At 38.7% G+C, this 12,747-nt stretch overlaps 2 protein-coding genes across 6 annotated transcripts in view; one reads left to right on the top strand and one right to left on the bottom strand.

Annotated features, from left to right (window-relative positions):
* The window catches only part of LOC146482846 (uncharacterized), a 57,256-nt gene extending 45,917 nt beyond the window's left edge, over positions 1-11,339 (bottom strand). The window contains exons 1-9 of one of the 5 annotated variants that reach the window (XM_085106665.1): positions 10,830-11,339; positions 9,503-9,601; positions 8,124-8,225; positions 6,424-6,525; positions 5,483-5,624; positions 4,781-4,848; positions 4,197-4,261; positions 1,947-2,060; positions 549-583 (exon numbers count right to left, since the gene is read on the bottom strand). In XM_085106665.1, coding sequence (XP_084962791.1) covers positions 549-583; positions 1,947-2,060; positions 4,197-4,261; positions 4,781-4,848; positions 5,483-5,624; positions 6,424-6,525; positions 8,124-8,225; positions 9,503-9,601; positions 10,830-11,003 — 901 coding nt within the window. In that variant the 5' untranslated portion in view covers positions 11,004-11,339. Of the gene's footprint in view, positions 1-548; positions 584-1,946; positions 2,061-4,196; positions 4,262-4,780; positions 4,849-5,482; positions 5,625-6,423; positions 6,526-6,915; positions 7,002-8,123; positions 8,226-9,502; positions 9,602-10,829 lie in introns of those variants that run through there. The other 4 variants (XM_085106664.1, XM_085106667.1, XM_085106666.1 and 1 more) reach the window with 4 other exon arrangements.
* Positions 11,340-11,351: 12 nt separating this feature from the next.
* LOC146482845 (uncharacterized) overlaps positions 11,352-12,747 on the top strand; it is a 2,108-nt gene continuing 712 nt past the window's right edge. The window contains exon 1 of the mRNA XM_085106670.1: positions 11,352-12,747. This exon is cut by the window's right edge and continues 712 nt beyond it. Within this exon, the coding sequence (XP_084962796.1) occupies positions 11,466-12,629 (1,164 nt within the window). The 5' untranslated portion in view covers positions 11,352-11,465 and the 3' untranslated portion in view covers positions 12,630-12,747.

The raw sequence follows: 12,747 nt of genomic DNA, 5'->3' as shown, positions 1-12,747 counted from the left end.
GCTGTATGTGAGGGGAAAATATAGGACAATTACAAACGCACATAAAGGGGTAGTGTCAGCTATTTTTTGTGTCACTTTGAATAGCAAAAAAAAAACGTATTTGTTTCAATGGAATCGTTAAGATAATGGTTTAGTTTTGTTAACAATAACCCTACTAGTACACAGAAACTATAATTAATTATGTTTGGCTGCGGATGGCTAAGATGGAAGTGGATTGCAACTTGAAAAAATTGGCAAACTTTTTCAAGTTCTCCTTGTGTATTTTTAGAGAAGTCGCTAAAAATCTATTATGTTTGTTTCTTTGTAGAACAAAAACCTTAATATTTTCTTCCCTGTGCTCTAAGAGCAATTTCATGTTACAAAACAGGTTCTTTGTCAAATATTGGAGCAGTTCTGATCAAAATACAGCAAAGTAGTCGTGACAGTGCCTCTTTAAATGACGAACGTCTCATTGGTGACCATCGACGAAAATGAGCCTCTAGCCACACAAGACTTGAGTGCACTGTTACTTTTATTCTAAAAAGGAATGAAATAGATAATTTACAAACCTCTTGCATATCCTTCTGGTTCTCTGGAATGCCTCCTGTAGTAATATCGGATTAAAAACAATTAAAACGCATCGGTAGCTGCTAACTATGAAGTACTGCTAATCGATAGGCAGTAACACTTTGCCAAAAATAATATTAAAGCCTTTCATATTAAAGAAAACCAAATTTAGCACAATGTTGACTACACTGTACAGGTTCTTTGTCGCTGTAATGTATTTAAGAACGGTGCCTACTATTGTTACTGCGCATACGTTCTGCGCATCTCGAGATACAGTGGAACCTCGATTTAACGAACCTCTATTTAACGAAGTCCTCGATATAACGAACGATATTGTATGTCCCGGCCAAAGTTACAGTAAAATGTATGGAATAGAACCTCGATATCACGCACCTCGATATAACGAATTCTTCGATATAACGAACATAATCCGGAAGACCAAACGTAAAATCTACCTCGATATAACGAAATCAATGTCAACACGCGACAGAAGATAAACGCTAAACAGATCAACACTCTGAAAGTGTCGTTTTTTTGTAAACAAAAGCTGCGCGTCTGCTCAAAAGTGAAAATAATTGCTACTGAAAGCCACCATGCTTAATGAATTGCATCTCAAAACGCGGCACTTCTGGGTGACGAAAATTGCATTGAATAGGCCATTTTCATGATGGAGTCATTTTACTACAACTACCAGAATTCATTTTGTTTTCCTTTTCAAATGCAAATTTTGTAATCCCAGTGGAGAGCAAAGAACAATAGCTCTAATTAGCACGAGAAAAGAAAAACCAGAAAGATTCTGGTAGTTGTAGTAAAATGACGTCATAGTGAAAATGTCCCATTGCGTGACAGAAGTCACCAGGCGTATTTGGGGATACGATAAAGGATACGAATACTCTATGCCGCCATCTTGGATGATAAAGCTGAAAGAGGGTTGGGGCGAGGCCAAAAAGGATTCCGAGGGAAAGTCCCAATTCTCTACGCATCAAAAATGGCGGCCTTTTAACGCGCGTTGGAATGCACCCAAAAACGCCTGCTCTGCAGGCTACCTCAACTTCGTTATATCGAGGTTTTCGATATAACGAATCCTCGATTTAACGGACAAATTTGGCCGGTCCCCAGCGACTTCGTTAAATCGAGGTTCCACTGTACTCGGGTTTCTTATGGGCGGTGGCTACTAATACAGGGATATTTTTGGCGCGGTTTAAAACTATTCGGGGAAAAAAACAGAACTTAGCAAGTGCTTTTGTTATCCAAACAGAAAATTGGGGGTAACCATGCATTTTTCATGATAATACTGGTTATAAATTATGAGTTACGTAGTAGTCACCCCTGTCGTCGCGAAATGCTGAACGAATGTCAACCGCTCAACAAAGCACTTAACTACTGAGTAAGCAGTATACCTCGGCTGTTGCAGTTCTGAATTCCTAGACGCCACAGATACGGCACTCTGAGGTGGAGACCGGGGGGACACTTTTAACAAATCTACTTTGGACTGCTGGGCATTGAATTTCCTTCTGAAATGTAATAGAAAATTATAGAAAGAAATGAAATAAGGGCTTAAAAATTAAATGTAGCTTGGACAAATTTAAGGACAAAATGTTCAGCCATGCAAGGTTTTTTTTTATTTTTTTATTTTTGGGATAAAAATTATATTGCTTCCATTTGCTTTTGACCACGAAACCCATTTTCAAACCCATTTTATTATTTTTTTACTTTTTTATTTATAAACTTCGCCAGAGGAGAAAAAAAACAAAATGAAAAACCTCTGACAGGAGAGAACTCACAGAACGATATGTTCCAATAACGAGACTCCTTGTATAAATAAAATCACATCATAATAATTAAGTATTGACAACTAATTAACAACACATTTTAACGAATAATACAGGTAACGATCTGCTTTGATGACATTTTATGCAGACACTTTTGAACGTTTGAGGTACTGCGGGATCGTACACATTTAAAGTCAAATCTAGGTAGTATGCCCTCAAATTAGTTTTAAATACATGTACATCTATAGATTTTGTATTGTCCCTCAAGAAGTCTGGAAGTGTGTTAAATGCTGTTGAGGCTCTTGAGTAAAAACTGTTCTGGAACGTGACAGTCTTAGCTTTAGGTATATCTAGTAATATACTCTTAGTTGGAGCAGAACGCCTGGTAACTCTAATAGGTTGAAATATCTTAAAATTGGTGTCAGAACTATTAACAATAGATTTATAAGTGTAGACTAGATCCAAGTATTCATGCCAATAGCACAGAGGGATAAGGCCTGTGAGTGTTAGTCTGTTTTTATACGAGATACCAGTCCTGTAGGGTAGTGAGAGTATATATTTAGTTGCACGTCGTTGTATTCTCTCAATAATTTCGATCAGTTTGACTGACTGCGGGGCCCATACTTGTGAACTGTACGAGAGGTTGCTCATCACTAAGGCTGTATACAGTGGGTTGTTCTCATTGCAACGCTGCATTTAAAATCTTCCGTAAGCAACCATCTTCGAGCAACCACCTTTCATGAGATCCGAATTAAAACACTTCTCAGAGAACGTTATTTAGTATTTCAGATAAGTAACTATCTCCCATAAATGTATATGCAAAGCCTTTTCTTTTTCCCTCGTACGCCACCGTCTCGCTCCAAAGACCACATCCACGAAACCTTGTTTGATTCATGACGAGCTTTCACTCGAGCAAATAAGAGTCCGCGAAGGCGATCATCTCCTTTGCAAAGCTTCTTGCAAAGTTTCTCCATTCCCAGGATTAAAACCAAAATGTACGGTCACAGGTCAGTGCCCTACTCGGTCGCTACCGCTTGAAACTCGCTGTCGGGCAATGGTAGGGCTTTAACTTCAATGAACACCTTTGAGGATGTCGTAAGGAAAATTATTTTTCTGTAATTTGAGATAGCATTAGTTTATCGTATGATTGATTTCATTTGTTAGCACTGTTACAAGATATCATTGAAGTTTTTGTTTTTGTCTCGGCAAGTTAACTTATTTAAGCTAAGGGACTAACCAGCCCTAGTCTGTCCTGAGGTCAAAGTCAGTGAGTCAGTCAGTCAGTCAGTCAGTCAATTGGTCGGTCAGTCAGCCATTCAGTGAGTCGGTTGGTTGGTCAGAAAGTCAGTCAGTCAGTCGGTCAGTCGGCCGGTCGGTCAGTTAGTCAGTCGGTTGGTTGGTCCATCGGTCGGTTGGTCAGTCAGTCAGTCAGTCAGTCAGTAGGTCGGTTAGTCGGTAAGCCAGAGAGTCAGTCATTGGGTCGGTCAGTCCGTCAGTCAGACAGTTGGTTTGTTGGTCCATCGGTTAGTCGGTCGGTCGGTCAGTCCGTCAGTCAGACAGTCAGTCGGTTCGTTGGTCCATCGATTAGTAGGTCGGTTGGTCGGTCAGTCCGTCAGTCAGACAGTCAGTCGGTTTGTTGGTCCATCGGTTAGTCGGTCGGTCGGTCAATCCGTCAGTCAGACAGTCAGTCGGTTTGTTGGTCCATCGGTTAGTCGGTCGGTCGGTCAGTCCGTCAGTCAGACAGTCAGTCGGTTCGTTGGTCATTCAGTCAATTGGTCGGTCGGTCGGTCAGACAGACAGTCAGTGAGTCAGTCAAGCCGCGTGCATGGTCACTTATGACGGTGTCAGTGCAAGTTTTATTGTCCATAAACTTCTTACTTTTCTTCCTCTTCTTTAAAGTCCAAGAATCTCTTGAGTCCATCAAGCTCTATAGCTTGTTTGTCCTACCAAAAAAAAAAAGAATGTAGCCCACAAAGTGAAAAACTGAATAGCTTTAATTTACCACCGCTAAATTTCCTAGCTTCCATTTCGAGGTTTTAGATCCATGATGTAACTTATAAAAGCTTTCAAGTCTTGGCGAAGGTGTACAACACATACCAAAAGCAGCCAGATATCTTGAACATTAATGAAAGTATTTCACTAGTTTTTGAAAAGGTTCGTTGTACAGTAACGTTCAAAAGAGACATTTTAAGTAGTTAATTTACATCTGACCTCCAAACAGGTTTAACAACAACAACATAAATTCATCTTCCCAAATGCTAAATACAAGGTACTGTAGCTTCCCGAGTCGAAAATAGAAAAGACGTAGCGGGAGATCAGAGTACACATTTGAATAAAAACAACGGAAAAATGAGGTCATATACATTATTAAGTATTACAGAACCAACAAAACCATAATGATATCATAACCACTGTATTTATAAATGTACATGGACAGTTAAAGAAAAACACTCTTTTCTTACCAAACTACCCTGAGAAGGAATTTTCTGTCTGCTATTTAATCCTAAGCTGTTCATCCTTTTAGCTATTCCTGTGGAGAAAAGCAAACTTTTTGAAAAGGTACGACCCGTACTGTTACCAACCCAATGACATGATGTCCCAGTGAGATGCACCCTCTGTAGGTGATAGCAAACCAGTGTGATTGTCCATGAGAAATGTACCAGTAATATAATTATATGTAAAATTGATCGCTTATACTCTGATACAGTGATGAGATGAATGTTCCGAAAATTTATGGACTGTAATGGCGGTCCACGAGAAACGTTACCGTCAACTTCAAAGTGCAACGAGATCGACGGAGAGTCGAAGGAATCCCGTTATGACTGCTAACTGAGCAACCACACCTTTTTTCCTGCCCTCTTGTAAGCTGATTTATGTTATATCCGTATTCGGCTGGTGGCAGACAACTTGCACAAGGATATAGCAGGTTTTATGGCAGTACTGAAATGACGAACTTTGCCGGAGTCCTCTTCAGTTTACCAGCCGATTGTTAGAATCTTATCGCTAAACTGATACTGTACATGTACATGTACGCATTAGAGGTTTTAACGTTGTTTTACCTTTTCATAGAACTCGTCTTTTCCTCAAGAGACGCTCAACTGCATGCTTTCTTGAATTTGAGGAGTATACTAATATTAGATTATATCTGCGTGATCTGTTCTTACTAGTTTTTTCCTCTTGAAGTCTCTCATTCCTCAGCTTCAGTTCAGCAAGCTGCTGTCGATGAATTTCATTCAGTTGCAAAATTCTTTCATCTGCACCACTGGCATCTCTCCAAGTGTCATCATTAATGATTCTTCGTGGTGTCTGCACGTAAAAAAGTTAAACAAGAAAAACCAAACTAAAATGGGGTATGTCGATCTTGGCTTCTGCAATTTATTATTTTCAAACTATCCCTAACAATTTAATGGGGAAGTATCACGCAAATTTGCTGTCATTTCAAAACCCAAAAATGTTTGTCTGTCAGCAGAAACAAAGAAGTGATTGTCAAGTTTGTTATAAATTACCATCCCAGTGCAATAAAACTGTCGATTAGTGCCTCTGGCCAGAGACAAAATAGACCGGTATGGATTTAAACTTGAAAAATGTTAGGCTAATGTTTTTCAAGTTCTGGCATTTTTGTTTCCAAAATGCGCTAGAACAGATCACAAGTTGTTCCTTTCAAGAATTGAGTTGATTTCTTTCCCCTCGTCATTCTAGAATTTGGCAGCTGATTGAAGGTCTTATTTCATCATTTTTAACAAAAGATATCAAAAACTCCATGATACTTTCCCTTTAACCTAACAAACCAAAAACAAAAAACACCAACTGAAAGTTCTTCTAGTTAGAGATATATAGTTTGTTAACTTATACTAACATGTACGCCCCAGGCCGGCTGAATTACATTTATAATTTTTATCACTATCATGCTGAAAATAGTAAATTACTAAAATAACGGCTAACAACTGTGCTACATTGTTTGTATAAACTTTGTTTGTGATTGTAGTTTTCTTTTGTTTTCTTTTTGATTTTTGCTCTGTTCTGTTGCTATTGGTATCTTCATTGAGTGCCAAAAAGTTTCGTTCTTTAACAGTAATTTCACCTTAGTTGTGACTTAAAAACTCACATGGTGGCTATCTTTGATCTTGCTAAGTAGAAGTTTGTCTTCGATGTTTCTTGAATTTCTTTGGAGCTGTCGATGAGTCTTGAACCTCTTGAGTTGGTCAATCTAAAGATGATTTGCATGAAAAAAAAAAAAAAAAAAAAAACAACAAGCTACAAAATAATGCACGTTTGTGTAGATACAGCTAAATCTATCAATAAAGTGTATTACCACAGACAAGAATATTCCTATTGGAGTACCATCATGGAATCTTGTTCAAACACGTGCTTGACACTGAATGAATTGATTGGGGGGGGGGGGGGGGGGGGGCATCAGTGTAATTGTTTGGTGAGAATCATAACAGTATTACTTGTGTGAAATAATTTGATGTTCCATGATATTTATATGTACACATATCTTCCACTAACTAGGGTTTGGTTTATAACCACCAATTCATTTGTGAAATGTCCTATTTATTAATTTTCAATAACTTCTTTTCAGAATGCAACCCCCTACCATGCATCCTTAACAACTCCACCCTAGTGAATGCCAATAATGGTTCACTAATGCCCATCAAAGACATTGTCATAAAATCCTGAAATGAATATATAAGCCTTGTACAAAGGACTTCATCTGGGTATTATTTTTGGAAGGGCTTCTTTTGGTCATTGAAGGGATTATAATTAGAGGGGATTTTGCACTAAAAATTGGTTAAGTACTCAATAACTAGAAACGCTATAACCATAACAGTCCATAGGATCACAACCAACAGTTCATAGGTTTATTAGTAATGGAACGAATTTAATAGCACCTGAGATTTGGGGAGTTTATTCAGGGAAGGCTAATAAACAGTACAGAAGAGGAGTTGGGGGAGGGGGCGCCACAGTGTACAGTGCATGCTCAGAATTTTACAGCACATGTGTATGTTGCACATGTATGTAGAAAACAATGTTTCAACGTTTCTCTCTTTTAAATTCACAAGACCATGCATGTGGAAAAAAGAAAACTAGTGTTAACAGTGGTACAGAAAGTTCTATGTTAAGTTCTAAGGGTTGAACCCTCTTATCTTCACATTAAAGGGGTGACTTTACAATTGACAGGTAAAAAATGGTACAGACCCGTTGGGAAGTGGTATCAGGTACCCAGTATACCCACAATTTTTGTAAAGAAATACCTGTGCTGTTTTGGGTCAGTTAGGGGGCCTTTAAACACAGCACAGGTGTTTCTTTACAAGTTACCAGTTTTACCAGTTTTTAACGGGTCCATATAGCATGTTTTACCTGTAGTGTAAACAGCCCTCTAAAGAAGATTAAAATGTCTCACGCATCCCAATGTTCAGTAACAATAGACTGCAGTCCTTCCAACAGCAACTTCATAATAAGACAGTCTGATTAGAAGTCTTAATGACTAATAAAGAGGGTACAGCTCTAAATACCTAAGTGTCAAGGTAATGATGACTTGGCCATTACATTAAATTCAATCCTTTCAGCTGCTTTCAGATTTGTTTAAAATCCCTAAAAATTACCCCATTGAAAACTGCTTACTTTTTCTGCCCACTGTGGCCATTACATTAAATCCAATCTTTTCAGCTACTTTCAGATTTGTTCAAAATCCCTAAAAAATTACCCCATTGAAAACTGCTTACTTTTTCTGCCCACTGTTCAAAAACTAAGGATTGAGTATAACAAAAACCAGTTTCAAATACAGGAAGGAGGTCATTTAACCTTTTCCTTTTCGAGAGCTGATATATCATCATACTCTGAACCACTGGGAGTGTTTGGTGCAGACTTGTGACGACCATGGGAATGTTCATTGCCAAGAAAAACCTGTAAGTCAAATAAAACCATGCTTGAGAATGATGTATTATTCAAAACTGGCACAGGCATACTCAGAAAAAGGATAATTATCTGAGTGCTCCTATCATGATTCGAACCTAAGACCTTAATCCAATTACTAGTTTGGATGCCCTACCACTGAGCTACAGGTGACTTGTGGGAGCTAAGGCCATCAAACTAGGCTCATGGGACAAACATCCTGCATACTGCTAGGATTTGAACGTCAATGTGTGGTACATGTTCAATATTATGACTTTTAAATGAAAACTACAAAACTTGACAAATGAAGATTAAAAACACAACAGTTACATTTGTATAAAATTTACTGGAAAACAAAACAAGTGAATTTACAGTGCAGACCAGAATTAAGCGAACCAAAACATATGCGTAAAACGCGACTGCAGCGCGGGACGCGTCTAAACACCTGCAGATGTGCATCATATCTAGTCAGACTCATTAGTATGTATGAGCTAGCTCATTGTTTTTGTATTGTTGATCTTTCAGTGTTCTTTGAATTGCCTAGGAAAAGCCTTTCAGAAGGGTTTGACAAAGTATGACTACACTTGCCGACTTTCTTGTTAGTAGAACTGGCTCAGCGCAAGAACAACTCCATGTTGTTGTGCGCATAGAAGAAACTTTAAAAAAAAAAATACTTGCGCAAGGCATGTATTTAATAAAATTACTTGTAAGTTTTAAATGTAGTATGACTTTTTTTTCCAATAGATCAGATATACCTTGTATACAATACATTTACTTCAACATTATTCTGCACAAGGTGGTTCTTATATATTTTGAAGTTGTTTATGAATTCCTGAAGTACATGACTTTGTATGAACATTCTGAAATAAAATACTTGAAGCTGGTTATGGTTCTTTCCTGAGAGGGATATTGTTCAATTTTCCATAATAAATGTATTTAACAAAATACAATTCATAATGGAATAAGGGATGCCTCAGGAAAAAAGGGCTAAGTGACTTCTGATAAATAGCTAGATTCTCCTTCCAAATTTCATTGTATTCGCTTGTGAAACAAAAGGAGAATTTGACCTTACATAAAAAGTCGCTTCTAAAGGGCCTTATTCCACGCACCCCTTCAATTGAGAAAAATGTGAGTTTTAAAATGCCTTCAAGAGTCAATGACAGGGAAAAGCACAATAAATTTAATCAATTAACAAACAAAGAAAGAAATGTGTAAATTAAATAAGTATACAGTAAATTCAAATAAACAAGTAAAATAACTTCTAAGCACCCAACTTGCCCTCAACTCACAATGTTTCGGTCACTGTCTGGAAGTGGATTCATTGGCCTGTATGGAGTATTGGGAGCAGACAAACTGGAATGAGCCGGAGCCTTGATGTCTGGCAATGGCTGAACAATGGACACAATATTAGCTTTTGTATATCAGTTGTTAGGCTTGATTTCTGCCGCTCCCTCGGGTCCCGCTTTTTCTAGAAGCTGGTAATCGAGCTGCCTAACCAGTCATCAGACCCCCATCTCTTCCACTTATATTACAGGATTAACTGATGCAAAATTCAGATGATACATAACTGCAAACAAACTGTCTGACAGATGGATCAAGGGGTAAGTTTCTAAAGAAACTGCGGTACTGTGTCGGTGGGAAGTAGGAATAAAATATTAATCTTTGGTTAATCAACAAAGTTAATAATAAAAGGTAAATCGGCCACCATAAAGAAACTTGAGTGCTGATATTTTAAGCGTTAGCGCTTTGTCCGAGCGAATCCGAATCTGACAGAGGGCTTAGCTTATTTTTAAAAAAATATTATTTAAATAACTGACATTCCTTCTTTCCTCTTCTTTGTTTTGTCACATATTTACAATAGCATATACATGAAAAAACAAAAAAACAAATAAACAAACAAAAAAGCCTAATCATTGACAATGCAATGGGGGTTCAGGCGGGGGGGGGGGGGGGTGGGGGACATGCTATACTAGAATTGAATAAAGGAAATCTGGATCTGCTCCTAATGTACAGTGCCAGGAAATATCCATATCCCAAGCCCCCACCCCCCCCCCCCCACCTCCTCAGCCCACCTGTAAAGAAGACCATTCTGATGGGGTGGATGTCTTCATTAAGCCATTCAACTAGTGGCAATTTCATGCCAATTTGGGATACAATTTTGTCAGTGTAATGACCAAGAGATTTTGAGTATGTTGGAAACTTGCAACTAATGGCAATGTTTTGGGAGAAATTGCTGCAAATCACAGCAAATGTCACACCTGAATCACGTTCAAGTTACAATGAAATCACTGCTGCTTTTACACAGGTTATTTAACATTTGACAATGCACCAAAGGGTGACAAAAAATTAGGTCAAAAATTGCCTGTATAATAAACTACCCTTTACACTTGTAAGCGGGAATTTTGTTTGCAGCTTGTGTTGCATATCTCAGTCTATCTGCTCTAAGAGTCTCAGATGCGCTTTACAGCTGGAGGGAGGACCTCCCAGCTGTTTGCTTCCCTGTACTATTGTGATTATCATTAACATGATTATATTTTATTGATTCAGTTTGTGACCGTATTAATTTGACATAGATGCATTCATATCCAACATTAAATGTTCTTCTGTTTCACTCACCGTTTGAAAGACATCTTTATCTTTCCGTTCATTGCTTTTTCCACCCTTACCAGAAATCCTTGAATGGATGCGAGCAGGATCAACGTTACTTCCCACGCAGAATTTTCTCTTGTGAGTGTCATATAGTTGTTGACTGTCAAATGTCATGTTACACTCCTTGCATCTCCAAGCCATTTTGCTTATGATGACCTCAATTAATCTTTTAGCGTTTCCTTAAAACTTTCTTTTACCGTCTGAGCCTTGTTGAGACTTAAAATTGCGTATCCATGAATCGCCATTCCAGCTTAAATGATCATCTAACAGAGGTGGTATGATATAAGTTGTCAAGTCCTCGGGGTTGTAGCAAATCTTTCGCATCAAACTTCTCACACCATACCGAAATCAAAACACTTTCTTAACCATGAGATAGCTAATCAATCTGCAATTCTAAAACGCTTTGTTGATTTTATCGGAGAAAACAACTTCACTTCTTTAAACATTTTGCAACTCGGAGAAGTTTGTTTATTGCTAGGCGGGCTTTCGCGATCAGCGGTCTTTAGGTTAGAGTCCAGTCCACTTTTCAATTGTCACGCTATGTGTCACGCTGCAAGGAATCATTTGACTCTAATGTGACAGCTGTTGTTTTCGGCTTCAAACATGGGAACCTCTATAGAAAGGAATGTTATTATCCATGTATTATTCTTCGGTCTGTTATTTCAAGTGCCATTTGTAGATGCAAGTCAATACGACCCCCACTTATTTCCAGCCGAAGGGCCGTTTGTTGAAGGATGGTATTCGCGAATTATAGACTTTGAATCGAACCACTCGTTTGGGATCCTGTTTGGCCAAGTTATTACGCGAAAGCAGGGCCCCCACTTCAACCACTATCCACTGAACATGGTCTCGCTAATTCATAGCAAAGGCGACGGAACATCGATGGAGAGTTTCAAAGTGTACCCTTCAAGCCATGATATTGAAGTCACCGTGAAAGGAAAACCAGTGACGAGGAATCCAGATTTTAAATCTCCAGCCAACTTCGAATGGAAGGCGAAACGGTATGGTTACTTCACAGTAAATGAACGCGAAACACGATTTAATTTCACGAACATGGAGGGTGTTAGTTTTGTTGGAGTTTTGGGACCCCCGAAACCTTGGGGCCCAAATGGAGAGGGACCTGAGGGTTGGATTGATAAACTGCCCTTCCTTCCACTTCACTGGTTTGTGTACAGTTTGGGATCAGAGCTGATAAGCTACAACTGGGTTAACGAAGAAACTGGTGAAATGCTACGAGGAAGACAAGGCCCTGTTCATCAAGAAAAGAACTGGGGGAATGGCTTTCCACCAGCATGGATATGGGGAGAGGGAGTTGACGGGCCTTCAGGCTCTTCATTTGCTATATCCCTTGGGGTACTTGAAATTGCCAAGTTTGATGTCCCTGCGCATCTGATTGGTTACCGTAGTTCAGCAGCAACCCTTAACTTTCGGCCAACTAATTCAGAGTTGACAAAATATATTGATGGATGCAGTGGTGTTATGAATGCTACTGTGAAAAGCCTCACACACAAACTAGAATTTGAAATCCATGCTCCACCATCAACTTTCCAAACATGCTTGCTTGGACCAACTGAAGATGGTTTTGCTCCAGTTTGTGTTGAGAGCTACATTGCCCTTGCTAATTTCCATGTCTATAAACTAACGTTGAGTGGATATGAGTTGGTTGAAAGCAGGACATTCCACTCTGCTGCTTTGGAATTTGGTGGCTTGTATCTTTGCCTGGAGAAAAACCCTTGCCAGAATTTCTGGAATTTGCAAGAACTCTAGTGTTCACAAAAACCTGAGTTAAACAGTGATATGATGATCTGGGAAAGCGTTTGAATTATGTTTGATATTTTATGAATTAACAGGGAGTGAGAACTTCAAAAAGGTCTTATATTAAAAT

Source organism: Pavona decussata, unplaced genomic scaffold (genome assembly GCF_977016875.1).
Source record: "Pavona decussata unplaced genomic scaffold, jaPavDecu1.1 SCAFFOLD_42, whole genome shotgun sequence".
Taxonomy (NCBI): domain Eukaryota; kingdom Metazoa; phylum Cnidaria; class Anthozoa; order Scleractinia; family Agariciidae; genus Pavona; species Pavona decussata.
The sequence above is the reverse complement of the archived record's forward strand: the minus strand, read 5'-3'. Positions and strand labels throughout refer to the sequence as shown.